Source organism: Balaenoptera musculus, chromosome 16 (genome assembly GCF_009873245.2).
Source record: "Balaenoptera musculus isolate JJ_BM4_2016_0621 chromosome 16, mBalMus1.pri.v3, whole genome shotgun sequence".
Taxonomy (NCBI): Eukaryota; Metazoa; Chordata; class Mammalia; order Artiodactyla; family Balaenopteridae; genus Balaenoptera; species Balaenoptera musculus.
The window spans coordinates 58,936,635-58,950,241 of NC_045800.1; the positions used below are offsets into that span (position 1 = coordinate 58,936,635).

The following is a 13,607-nucleotide window of genomic DNA, read 5'->3' on the forward strand; positions in this document are numbered from 1 at the left end:
CGGTTTTGGAATGATGAGGTTGGTAAGGCCACCAAGAGTCTCCTTCCCAGTTCTGCTAATGGTCTGTCCTGCTCCAATGTCTGTGGTACCCAGCGCCCAGACAGCAGCTACATCTACCAGACCTTCCTGCCCCTTGGTGGTTTGCAACTGGCTCCAAACATTACTGCCAAGAGACAAGTCCAGTGGGCTCTCTGCCTGCCTGTCCCATTCTGGTCTTGGGAGATCTATTTCCCTTTCTCCGTTCTAGGTCATGTCAGGGTGTCAAAAGCTGCAGCTTCAATCCTGAGTATAATACAAGTTTGCCATAAAAATACAAGAGAGGATTCCCGAAGCCACAGAATGAAGACTTTTACAGTATCAATTCAACCCTTGTAAATTTAATCCAGGGTTATTTGTTGCACCAAAATCTCTTTACTGTGATGTATTACTTAGTTACTGGGGTTATCACAGCCATATCCTAAAGTTGCATAGTACATAAAACATTTCAGTTAACAATGCGGGAAGGTTAACTCCCCCAGATAACCTGCAATCACCAGGGCTAGTCCAGATGACATGCCTCTGTCAGCTTCCACGAGCTATTGATGGTTCAATCAGTTTGTTTTGAAGGTAAAGTACAACAAAAGGGCAGTAAACTTATTCAGACTGTCAACAGGGGCTATCGGGAATGGGGCTTGCAGGTAAGTAATTCTGGGTGTTTTAAAGCTATTATCAAACAGCAATGGTTGAAGGAAGAGACAGCTACTAATAACACAGAAGGCAGCCATCATAAACCACTTTATGGCAGAAACCCCCGTCTATAAATCCTGCAGCACCCGGAGACAGCTTCAGATTTATAAAACTGCTTGTTAAGCCAGGGCACTGCTTAATGAAAAGAGATCCGTCTAAGTTCTAAGGCTCATGTCCCCTGCTCCAGAGGGCAATGCCAACTTTCCTGACCTTCCCAAGGTGGCTGGGAGAAAGCCGCAGGGCTGGGAGGGGTAGGGAGTGAAATCAGGGGTCCCCCTGGCTGTGATATGGAAGGTGAGGTTATCAAGAGGAGACCAGGGACCCTGGGAAGGTGTTCAAAGACCCATCTGTCTCTGTCTGCAAACAGATTCTCCAAAAGTGAGAGTCCCACACAGAGCTTTTCGGGTTCTCTCTCTTTTCATAGAGGATGCTCCATTTCCTGAAAGAACTTCTCTTCGGAAGTTACCGGTTACCTACAACTGCTAGGGGGGACAAAAGGAACGGCAGAAAGGCTTTTTTGTCTGTTTATTTGTTTGCTCCCAAATCAATTTTCTCTACCGAAATCCCAAAGCTCTGGCATTTTTCATCTAGACTTCAAAGGGAAGGGAAGATGCTCTTGTCTTCTGCCCACGTCTGCTTCCCCGGGGGATCTGGCTGCCCCTGAGGCCCTCTGCACACCACGGAAACACCAAGACAGATCTCCGATGTCTGCTCCTGGGGCTGGCTGCCATGTTTCATCCTCTGAGGAGACTCTACTCAAGAAACACCACATTTCCAGATCCTGAGGGAACTGGATGTGGCGTCACTGGGGTTTTCCCCACTTCCTTCCTCTTACAGCACTCAATGCTTCTTCCTATTGCTTCTTGCTGCCTTCTTGCTCCCACGCATGGGAAGTGGGGAGACCTGGTGACTGGTGCCCCACCCGGGGGCCCCGAGGGCAGCAAGGGGTGATCCATGAACGGCTCTCAAACTTTCACAAAGCTTAACAGAAGAGCGTGGACACGCCAGCAAAACATCAAGCTTCTTTGCTCTTGACTGGCTGACATCAACCCAGTTTGGTAACACTGCTTACCTCATGCTGATCAAAAGCACTGATCAACAGCTAAACGTCTCTGACGAATTTTAAAAAGTTAGCAGCGTCTTCAGTGCGGCTTATGGAAGAGACCAAAGCTTTCAAGTGTTTGGGGGGGGGGGGGAGGGGAGAAAATGACAAGAGGGAGGTCTTCCCAACAAAAAGCGTGGGGACTAACGGGGCAGAGGAAAGAGCCCAGGCTCTGGGCTTCGCTTGCTGTGTGATCTTGGCTCAGTCTCTGCCACCTTCCTGAGCCTCAATTTCTCCATCTGTGCCATGAAGGGAAAGGGCAACATGCTGCCCCAGCCTCTTTTAAGCTTTAGCTGGCTTGAATTCCATGTGCCTCCAAGTTAATTTACAATAAATGCATCCATAGCCTCCTTTCCTATTACTCCAATTTCCTTGTCTGACCACCCCCTCACATCTCCAGGTAAAGGAGAACCGTGAGGAAAAGTCAATAAAGACCACAGAGGGATGAACAAACACTGAGTGGAGAGATGGCGATACTCTCTAATGAGCTGAGGTGAGCTCACCTACAGCATTAATGAACGCCTGACAACCGGCCGAGGTCAGCTGACTTCCCTCACCGTTCACCGGCAGCACGTTTGAAGTCTCCGTGCAAACAATACACCCACAGGACAGACCAAGGCCCTCGACAGAGGGTCACCAGCAATTACTCTGTGGGCTTCTGTCACTTTGATCTCTGGGTCGTGACCTTTGCTTTCCTGTGATCTTCAAAGCCCAGATTGCAGATTAGCTGGAGAATGCTCACTGGGTTATGTAAGCCACAAGTTTTACAGCTCCTCTACGGCTGGGAAATGGTGGTAGCCCAGGACGGCCAGCGGACGATGGCAGGTCCCTCCCTCCTTCCCCTTGGCTGAGTGAGACAGACACTGGGCAGGCCCCAGGGCCGCTCCCTGGGAGGCAACAAAGAAAGGGTGTCACGTTTTAAATAATTTCAAGTTGTAAGGAATACAGAGGGGCCTGCTGAGGAGGAGGGAGGAAGGAGAAGCCAACCAGAGATTGGAGTGGCAGGAGAGAATGAAGGATTTAGTGACAGAAGGATTTAGTGGAGGAAGGAACACTAAGAGACCATGAGACCAACTCCCTTATTTGATGCCTGAGGTCTAGCCCTTGTACACCGTTGACTTGCACTCTACTGCCTTTCTTGCAGTAAGAGGAAAGAAAAGAATGATAAAGGAAGACAAGAAATAGACCATCCTGGGCATCCAAGTTCCCCATACTTGATTTATTGTCTGGCCAGTGTTCAAGTCCACCGGAGGCCCCAAGGGGATCCTTAGTACAGTGGTGGCCCCCCGGCTCAGCTCGGCTTCCCCATCCTTTCCTGCCCCAGTCCTGAAGGCGGCTGGACCTTCAGGTCCAGCACCACCCTTCAACATGCACCTCCATTCAACATTCATTCCAAAATAGCAGCCCACTGTGTACACATGGCAAAGCAAGGGCAGGTTTCAGCGCCTGTAATAACATGGCAATGGACATATTTCAGCTATGAGCTGTGATGAATGGCACAGAGGAACCCCAGGCTCGGTTTAGTTCCTGCCCCAGCAGGACCAGGGCACCGCTCAACAACTTGGGAGCATGTTCGGGCTCACTCACGGATTTAAGGGGCTCATTTTACTGTTGGGACGTGTGCCAAGAAAATCCAACTGGGTGCACAGGGGTAAGTGAGGAAGGAAAAGGGGTGAGGTGGGGAGAGGGGAGGAAAGCATCAGTAGAAACTGAAGCAACTGTGGGGCCATTTCCAATAGCTCCATAAATCTGGTCACTTCCCATTTCTGGTCCAATGGTTGTCCACCATGTGACCTGAAACTGGACTGACCTCTCTGAAATCAACATATCTCATGGCAATGAAACTAGAGACGTACTTGTTTTGATGTATGGCTGGGTGACATATTATAAATATTACATCACATAACCACAGAGGATGCCAATCAATGTGAAATTTTTTTAGACAGCACTAAATGAACCATGGGTTCTTGCTTCTGAATACACTCCTTTAAGGCTCCTACTACTGCTTAAATGATTAATAGAAGACATATTGTCAGAAAATGTACTTAAAGTGAAAAACAGTAAACTATAGAAATATCATTCATTTTTTAAGCAATTTTTGAGCGAAAATATCCCATAAATTTACATAGAGGCCCTACTATTAGGCTCTGGGTAACAGCTAGAAGGAAGGCTGACCTCACGCTTAGTGGACGAAGGGCCAGGAAAATATTTTACCGAAAGGAAACGAACGGTGGCTACACTGTTTTGTAGAAACCCAAATGCCACAGGAACTCAGGATTCAGAAGTCTTACTGTGAAACTCTAAAATTTCTCAGGGGCAAATGAAGCACAGACTCCAGGATGAACAAAGCAGGGCTGCTTACAGACCATAGGACAGAACTGCCTCATCCACCCGTTCATCTCATCCAAATGCAAGGGTGACGGTGCTTGTTAAAGCAGAAAGAAAAAATAAGTAAAAGAAATAAAAAATCGAGAATTGCTAGAGAACAGGCCTGCCACTCCACTCAAGCATCAGAGGCCGTGCAGTCGATGTATAACGGGACGGGCCCACATTGAATGTTCCCTCCACTGTTCTTAGCTCCTGTTTCTCTCAGAGGGTGAGTATCTTGCCAGTGCTGTGGGTGACTTATGGATTTTCTAAGGTAGTTCTGACCAGATGTGATTTCGGCTGTGTGTGGCCTCTAGAATCCAGCTCCTCATGGCAACCTTGACATATGTGCACTAACACACAGCCTCCCCAGCCCCATCCCTCCACAGCTTCCAGGGGTAACAGACCTGGAGTGGGGAAGGTATGCTTGGAGGGTACCCAGGCCAGGCCAGCCCAGGAGAAGGATCACTCTTCTACAATCAAGCCCTCCCTAAAGAATCATGACCCAACGACCAACACTTGGGTAGATTCTGAAGGATAGTTCCTCACTTGTTAACTGCATTTGTTGACATCCAAGTGGATCTAATTCTAAATAGACAGTGGGCACCCAAGGTGCCCAAAGGGCCCTGCATTTCTCTGCAAGTACTCAGCTTCTCAGATGGAAGGGTAATCTCAAGCTGCCTCCTGTAAACAGTTACCAAGTCCCTATTACACAGCCAGCACTACTTTCAGTATTGATAAGGCTTCAAAGGGCAAGAAGACGCAGTCCTGACTTTCTGGAAGCCATTCTCTGGATGTCGACACATATGAAGTAGTCAGAGAAATATACAAGATGGAATATATAAAATGGTATGAGATGGTCAAAGGGGAACCGTAACTGCTTGGGAGAACAGTATCTCAGAACACCAGAGCTGACAGGGACTTTAAATACCCCTTAGTCCAGTAGTTCTTGACTGAGCATCAAAGTCACCTATTGACTATTTTGTTGCATTTGGCACTAAATGAATCAAAACGCCTTGGATGATTCACAAGTATAGCCTTGGTTAAGGGTCACTGATCTAAACTGTCCTCCCCATTTTAAAGGTCCCACTAGCACTCCACATCAGATCTTTTGATCTGACCCCTTACACCATGGATCTAAGTATTTTTTCCAATGCGACTAGTTACAATAACAACAAAAATAGTATTAGCTTTTCTTTTTCCTTTACAACCTTCTCTTTGAGACTGAAGAGAGTAAGGTGGAGTGGGAGATTTTCCTCACTCTATTACTCTCATTCTAAAAAAAAAATGCACCTACAGTTCAATTCACATATAACTCCATGAATAAGTGAATGAAAGAATGAATGTGTGTGAATGTGTGCATACACACATATACACACATGCATGTATATGTACATATATAAAATTTATTGGGTGATTTTAAAGCATTAAAACCAGAAATCTAAAGAAAAAAGTCAAAAAACAAATGAGAATTTCCCAAACAATACTTGGTTTACTAAAAATGTTAACTGAGAGAACTTTCTTGTACCTCCTGACCCTTCCAAGATACATCTTATAATAAGTTGTTGCCAGAAGATAAAATGTTTTAAATGACCCCTTCATAGCTGAAATCAAGTTGTTAAATTACTCAAAGTTGATAAGAGTAACTGTTAAAGAAGCAAATTAAATTCTAAGTGATTAACTTAACAGGTTGATTTAGAAATGTTAACTATTCACTCGCTGGATATTAACCATATTTCTCCTAATAGAAATCATATTCAAATCGACAGTATCACATCCCGAATAAAAATCTTCATGAGGAAAAAAGATTTAGTGCATTTCTTCTGAAGTAGGGATACAGCTTTATTCTAAGATGGCTTGAAAACAGTCTAAGATTCCTACAAAATTCTTCCCAATAAAGAAGTACAGCTGAATTTCTGCTGTACTCTTGCTAACATGTATATGTGTATGTTTTTTTAACATACAATGTTCAATAACCTTCACTATTTCTTACAGCTTTACCTTTATATAAAATGTATGCCCTCAACTACATTCCTTCATGGGTCACCACAGATTTAAAAATCTGAACCCCAATAGAACCAGTTCCTCTCGAACCATCATCCTTTCTCCCCAGTCCTCGCAAACTTATTTTCCAGTAGTCCTACCTGCCTTACATTTCCTTCCTTCCTCTCTCCCTCCTTTCCACATTGATTCAGGTGGGGTGTTAATGAGAGCTCACATCATAATGGAGAGAAAAGCTACACTACACACATGAAAAGATCATTCAAAACATTTACAGAACAATAATCAAGAACAAGAGCATACAGAATTTCAAGTGTAGAGGAAAAATGAGTTTAGTAAAACGGTTAGATCAAAAAGACACCTTAAAGAGAAGTGAGTTTGGATCAGGTATTTCAAAGCAGATGGTTCAGAAGGTGAGAGAAGAAAAAAAAGCATTTCTACCTGGAGCCCATCAAATCCCATTGTTGGTGGACACGGAGGCATAGCTTTATAGAACAAAGCCATATGCCTCATGGGATTTCCTCTTGGGATTGTATATAAGCTCCCTAAACCTTTGTGGGAAGTACCCTCTCTCTAAATAGTGACTCAGAAGCAGACAGGAAGATCTTACGACAGGAGCAGGGGCCACCAAAAAATAGCCCACGGGTCTAAGCTGGCCTGCTGCATGTTTTTGTAAGTAAAGTTTTATTGGAACGTGGCATTGCCCATTCATTTACAAACTGTTCATTGCTACTTACGCACTATAATGGAAGAGTTGAATAGTTGCGACAGAGAACATATGACCTTCAAAGCATAAAATATTTAATATCCAGCCCTTTACAAAAAAGTTTCGTCAATGCCTGGCCTACACCACACAACATCTTTTCATGTTTCTTGACTCTTGTTACCCTCAATGAAGGGAGACCCTGGCTATAGGGTACCCAAGGGGGAAAGTTTAATACAGCATGAAGGAGCCATTGATACTTACCAGACATCTACTATGCACCCCAGAATATAATATTATCTCCCCAAAGATGTCATTTTTCCCTTCTCACATCATGCTCAAACCCCTACATACTCACCTGTATCTCTTGTAGTCTTCCTCATCCTTTTCCAGGCTGACTAGCTCGTTGGGACATGCCACATTTCCCAGCAGGCTGAGGTACTCCAGAGCTGGTGTCACTTCTGCCAGGTGATCAAGCAGACACTCCAAGTCAGTGATGTGACAAAGGTTAAGGATCTTGGTCCAGAAAGACAAAAGGCTTAGCAAGGAGCACAGACCATACCTGACAGGCACAGCCTAGCAGCTGATTGAGTCCCGTCTGCTCCCAGGACAAGACGTGGGTGAGGGTTGAAATCAACTTGCTGTGAGTGTCTGGCATGGCTAGTTTTTCCCTCCTACTGTTTGGGACACAGCCCAGCTTTTCTCTGGGCAGGTGAGGTTAAGTCCAGATCACTTAAGAAAGAATGAATGAGCTTAACTGTTTCACTGTACTTTTCTTTCCTATATAGTTCTATTTTTGTTTTAAATGATGAAGGGTAGATTCCACGTAGTAAAATATTTTACAATATGCAGCTCCATAAAACTTTATTTTTTCTAGTAATGAAAGCAAGAAATTACTTCCAAAGGCCTCATCAGAAATATATTCGTTCTCCTTTACGGAGAAATTCATCATTAAAACGTGGGAATGGCATGGACACAAACAGGGATTAGCAGCGTCCTTTACGATCTGACAGCCTCTTGTGGAGCTAAGCATCGCTCAGTGGCCTCACTGGTGGCAATAAGACATTGGATTGGGTGAAAAGGAGAACAAAGCTAGGAGGAGAAGACAAACAGTTAGGACAGTTTTAGTGAAGCCGGGGAGGTCAGAAAGCATTTCCTGAGAATCTGTTGTGAAATCAATATTCTATGAAGGAGAGAATGAAAAAGAAAAGGTGGGGCATAGTGGTGACAGTATTCCATGATCCATCCCCTCAGTGGGACCCACTGTTCGGTTAAGATAAACACTGAGACCCCAAACCAAATAAGGCAGGAGTCATAGATTCAGGGAATCCCAGGCATTGGGAAGGACTAGTCCACACATCAACTCCCAAGCCACATACAGAAAGCTGAGCCCTAGGCAAGCTGATTCAGCAGGTTGTGAACAGAGGCATGAGCCTCTACCAGGAGCCTATCGATGAGAAGAGTTAGCCAGTATCAGCAGAGAGAATGGGGTCCCTGCCAGCGAATGTATGCCAGCAGAGCATACAGGGGCTAAACACATGATGGTGGATGCAGCACACAAGAGTCAAAGACTCAGGATACCATTTCCAGGAGAAAATAAAAATGAAATAAAAGGGCTGCCCTTACTCTGTGACAATGCTCTCTAACCGTGGGATGTCATCCCAATTTTCTCATACTTCGGCTTGCCAGTTGAACTCCAAATCCAACCAATGTCTGAATCCAGTCCCTAACATATCTGCCAAAGGGTCACCACAAGGAAGCTCATTCTACCTCTAACAACCATAAGAAGAGAGTTTTTCTTTCCCCAGGGATTGAATCTTCCTCGAATTCCCACCCACTGACTCAATTTAGCTACTTGGGAGTCACAAAGAATAAGTCATTCTTGTCTTCCATGTGATGGCCCTTCAGATGGTTGAAGCTCACATATCTTCCTTCAACCTTATATTTTCCAAACTAAGTTCCTTCAAGCACTGTTCATACACAAGCGATGTCAACATCATACACAAGAACAAGCACCGGACCCTGGGAGGGAGCAAGACCAAGACAATGAAAAGGCAAGCTCACAAGCCAAAGAGGGGAAAACTAGTTAAAGAGGGTCCAAGCATCCTCATCCGCTGTGGGTTTCCACTTGCCAACATCACCCCCCATTTCCTAAACAAAGACAGGACAATGGACAACAAAGTGATCAATCTTTCAAATCTTCAACCGATGACATCCAGGAATGACCACAAAGAATCACCGGAATGAGGATGATGGGAAAAGGAGCACACGGAGAAGATGAGAAAGGAGGTCCCACCAAGGAGGTAAGCTTGAAATACAGCAGGTTTACGTGGCCAGGAGTCAAAACATTAATGTATTTCATCACCCAAGACAAAACACACTTACTACTTCTTAAAGTTCAGTCACCGCACTCTTTAAGAAAATCATTTAAATAAAACCAATTAAAATGACAGTGAACAATTTCAGGGAAAACTTGTCTTTTCCAGCAGGTTCTATCTTTGGATCCTTCACAGTCATTACCAATATATTAAAAAAATAATAAATTTTTTTAAAAAAAGGAATCTTGCCAGTACTCTACAAGTGCTGCCCTTCGACCCAGGCAGAGGCACCTCAGGGGCCCCCATGCTTTGGAGTGTCTTCCTCAAAAATTTTTCAGTCGTAGTTCAGTACCAGGACTGCCTAGGGGCCAACAGCATCATTCAGGTAGGATACCCCATGCCTTCACTTGGACCTGCATGGGCCTCAGCCCCAGTCCTGGTTTCTCCCCTTCAAGGTTCTCTCCAATCCTCTGCCCCACACAGAGGACCCACTGGATGCTCCAAGGAGCGCTAAGACTCATGCCCATCAGGTCGTCCAGAAGCCTCAAGCCAGGTGCTAGCTCTAGGGGGGCAGCCAGACAGCTGATCACTCTTGCTCGCTGGCGCAGTATTTCTTTTGCGAGACTGCAAGAAAGTAGGCTGCCAAAATGGCGCTGATGTGTTGACGTGAGGTGACTAGAAGTATTTATGTGGACAACGGCCCTAGAGAACCCAGGGGAAGCCCTTTCTGCTATGGACGGCAAAGTCCAGGCCAAACCTATTTCCCTCTTAGAGACAAATTCCTAAAAGCTTCACCTTTTCCTCATCTACTGCATGAAGGTGAGAACGTGAAGGAATGGAACTCAAAACTGGCAAGATCTTCAAGTTAGGGAAACATTGGGCAACGGAGGTGCCTTGAAGTCCCAGTCATGCCTCAACATTTGGTATCTAGTGATGGGAAGCCTTGCATTCTACCATCCAGGGAAGTAGGCCCAGTCTAATGTGAGTAAATCTTCGTACGGAAACGTGCCACAGAGCTAACAGAGCTTGTGCGTGAGGGCTGCACGCTTACATAGGCCCTTTCCAGGGTCCTGGGAAAGGCCCTGGTAATAGAGTCACATGGTCACATATTTTCATAAAACCTGCAAAAGTAGGTTACTTGAACCGCAATCAGTTAAGAGCGTTGTCTTTCTCTGGTAGGACTTCTTCTGTCACACTTCTGCTTGAGTAGGATGATGCTGGAGTAGCTGTGGGAACTCTGGGGACCTAAGAGGAAATGGTGAAGGAGTGGCATTGAATTAGGATTCAGTGGGTCTGTTTCTGTGGTTTGTAGTCATTTCTGTGTCTGTTACTACCACAGCACAAGTAGGAATGGCTTGCAGTGATATTCCTACCACCCACCATGCTGACACACACATGTGGGGACCAACATAAAAACGATAAAACAGTTAATGAACTTATCAATTCAGAGAATATTTAATATTAAGTTGCTGAGTATGTATACACACACACACTCAAACACAACTAACTTGAAATGTCTTGAAATCTTTTAGCTCATAGATGAGAGAAATGTGTAAGAGTTTTCCCAAAATTTAGTAATTCTAAAACTTTTACCAATAATTCAGTGGTGAAATTACCAATAATGAATGGTGAAACTGAAAGAAACATCCCTAAATATTAAAAATAAAAATCAATTTTCAATTAGATGGAATTATCTACTCTCTATAGAAAACACTGCAAAATTTAATTACATAATGAACTTATAAGGGAATTTGCAGAAAAGAAATAGAAAAAAGTTCTTATACAGATACGTTTAGTATAAAGGAGATTGCTTGCTAAATATTTTAATGTGCAATATCCGTCAACCTAAAAAATTTTTAATTTGCTTTGATGTGTTTTTTATTCCAAATAAACATTCCTCTTCATACCTAATTTTGCATTTGTAATTATAGTCTTTGCCTTTAAGAGGGCCTCCTCAAATTATGCAAGCTCCGTACTCCACAAAATCTGGATCCACCTCTTAACAGGAGGCCATGGAGAGGCAGACTCATTCGAATGTCTTGATCATGGGAATTTCTTGGGCAAAGGGTCTGCAGACTTCAAGAAGCTTCAGCCATCCTATGCCAATGAATCCAAGAAGTGCTGGATTCCTTGGAGCCTCAGAGCCTGCCGCCTTTAGGATATTTTGTGAGGCAGAAGCGAGTCCTTCTTCCTAAGCCTTCCAACTACCCGCTAAATGATCATTTGGGCTGGGCCAGGTGGTCCCCCCAAATCCACACTGTGAGAAATCACTAGCACCTACTCCGTGGACGCTCTGGACCAGAACATCATCATTATGTTGACACCACCATTGGAGGATGACACGCGAGAAGAAGTTTTAATTGGTTTCTTCGTCTCCTGGGTCAGTAAGGACAAGCACAGCCCTGTCTTGCCTGATTGCGAGCTCAGAGACAGAACTTGTCACATTCCTTTCTGTCAAGTCGCATAGAAAACTAACCAGAGGCAATCAGCGGAGGGAACTCAGTGTCCCTGGCTAACCAAGACTACCTCAGTGGAGCCACTTTCAGGGATTCTCCGAAGGGTGGTTTCATTTTTTCTCCTTTTTAAAATGTGAAGCTATCTGGCACAGTTTCAACTCTCTGCAGCTGCATTCTCAGCACACACCTGGTTTCCCTCATCAAGTCTTCTCCAGAGTACTTGCCATTTAGATTTTTTTCAGTGTTGTCTACAGAATGTTGCCACTGCAGAGCCCAGCTGTCATTGCTAGGCTTGCCAATGGAGATTTTCTGCAGCGGGCCCAAGATCAAAGCCACATCTTGCCTTGAAAGTTTGGAGCCCGAGGGAGGAGGGGAATCTCATGGTGTCACGTCCAGTTGCACAGGTCTGAAGCTGTACCTCTCTCTGTGCTCAGCTCCAGGTCAAACGGCAGCACCTGTGACCACTGCGGGTATTTCAGCCAGAGCTTATCCTGAGAGAAGATTTTCAAATGCTAAACAGTCTACATGGCATATTTGATTCACACCCACATGTGTCAGAAATATTATCACATCCAGATAACAATTAAGAAAACTATGGTCAGGACTTCCCTGGTGGTGCAGTGGTTACGAATCCGCCTGCCAATGCAGGGGACACGGGTTCGAGCCCTGGTCCGGGAAGATCCCACATGCCGCAGAGCAACTAAGCCCATGCACCACAACTACTGAGCCCACGTGCCACAACTACTGAAGCCCGCGTGCCTAGAGTCTGTGCTCCGCCACAACAGCAGCCACTGCAGTGAGACGCCTGCACACTGCAACAAAGAGTAGCCCCCGCTCACTGCAACTAGAGAAAGCCCACGCACAACAATGAAGACCCAATGCAGCCAAAAATTAATTAATTAATTTTTGAAAAAAAAGATACTTCTAAAAATATAAGAAAACTATGGTCAAAGGTCACACAGTCTCTAAATGGCCGAGTCTATATTCAGACCTAGGCCCTATAAAATGACACTTCTCGTCATTTCCTAACACAGAAACGAGAATTTAAAACACTGAAAAATGAGGGGTCATATGCTTTTGTGGGACATCATAAGGTTCTGTCATCCAGCTGTGCTCTGTACCTCAGTTGCTTTCAATTTGGGCTTATTCACTTAAGGCATCGAGGTTTTGGCTAACAGTTAAGGGTTCAAAGAACTTGTAAAGTTTTGGGGTGTTTAAGTGATTTCATACATCTATATAAAATGCCATTACAATCTCTCAACAGTACTTCCAAATGTGTAATACCCAGTTTACAGGTACAGACCCTTCCCCAAGACGACATGGTAAGTTGCTATGGGAACTCAAGTCTGGCCTTCTAACTCCACGCACTGGTCTCCTTACCACAGCCCAGCTGTGTAACATATAGCACTATTCTTTCTTACTGTTGGCACTATAATTCATACTGTCTCTTCACACATGTGCTTAAGCAAAGAGACACAGAAAATAAAGAAATGAAGTGTGATTTGAAATGAAGTCAGCTTATCACCTTTCCCCTACCCACCCCCAAAAGGCAAGTGGGAGAGAATAATTTGATTGTGCAAAGGTTAACTATCTATATTTTCCTGACATTTCTGTTGTGCCCTTATTTAGGGTTGAGTATTCAGACATGATATGGCTGAGACTGTCCATGCTCATGGGTGAGCAAGAAGGAGAGAGTGTGAGAATATGAGTGTTGAGGAGAGGAAGTCAACTCCATGGCCAGCGATTATGGGACTAGTCCAAACAAGCCAAAGGAAGAAGAGAGAGATAAGCTATAAATATGAGATGAAGAGGTAGACTGGGACAACCAAGCTCTTAGGTCTACCAGAACAGGACCCCAAAGCTGAGGGCTGAACAGAAGTGGAACAAAGGGCTGGGAGATCAAGGAGGAAGTGTGCAGCTGGGAAGGTGAATTG

At 44.6% G+C, this 13,607-nt stretch overlaps 1 protein-coding gene across 2 annotated transcripts in view; it reads right to left on the minus strand.

The window, feature by feature from the left end:
• LRMDA (leucine rich melanocyte differentiation associated) overlaps positions 1 to 13,607 on the minus strand; it is a 1,073,058-nt gene that overhangs the window by 455,775 nt on the left and 603,676 nt on the right. For both annotated transcript variants that reach the window (XM_036827919.1, XM_036827918.1), the window contains exon 4: positions 7,258 to 7,397. In XM_036827919.1, the coding sequence (XP_036683814.1) occupies positions 7,258 to 7,397 (140 nt within the window). The remainder of the gene's footprint in view (positions 1 to 7,257; positions 7,398 to 13,607) is intronic.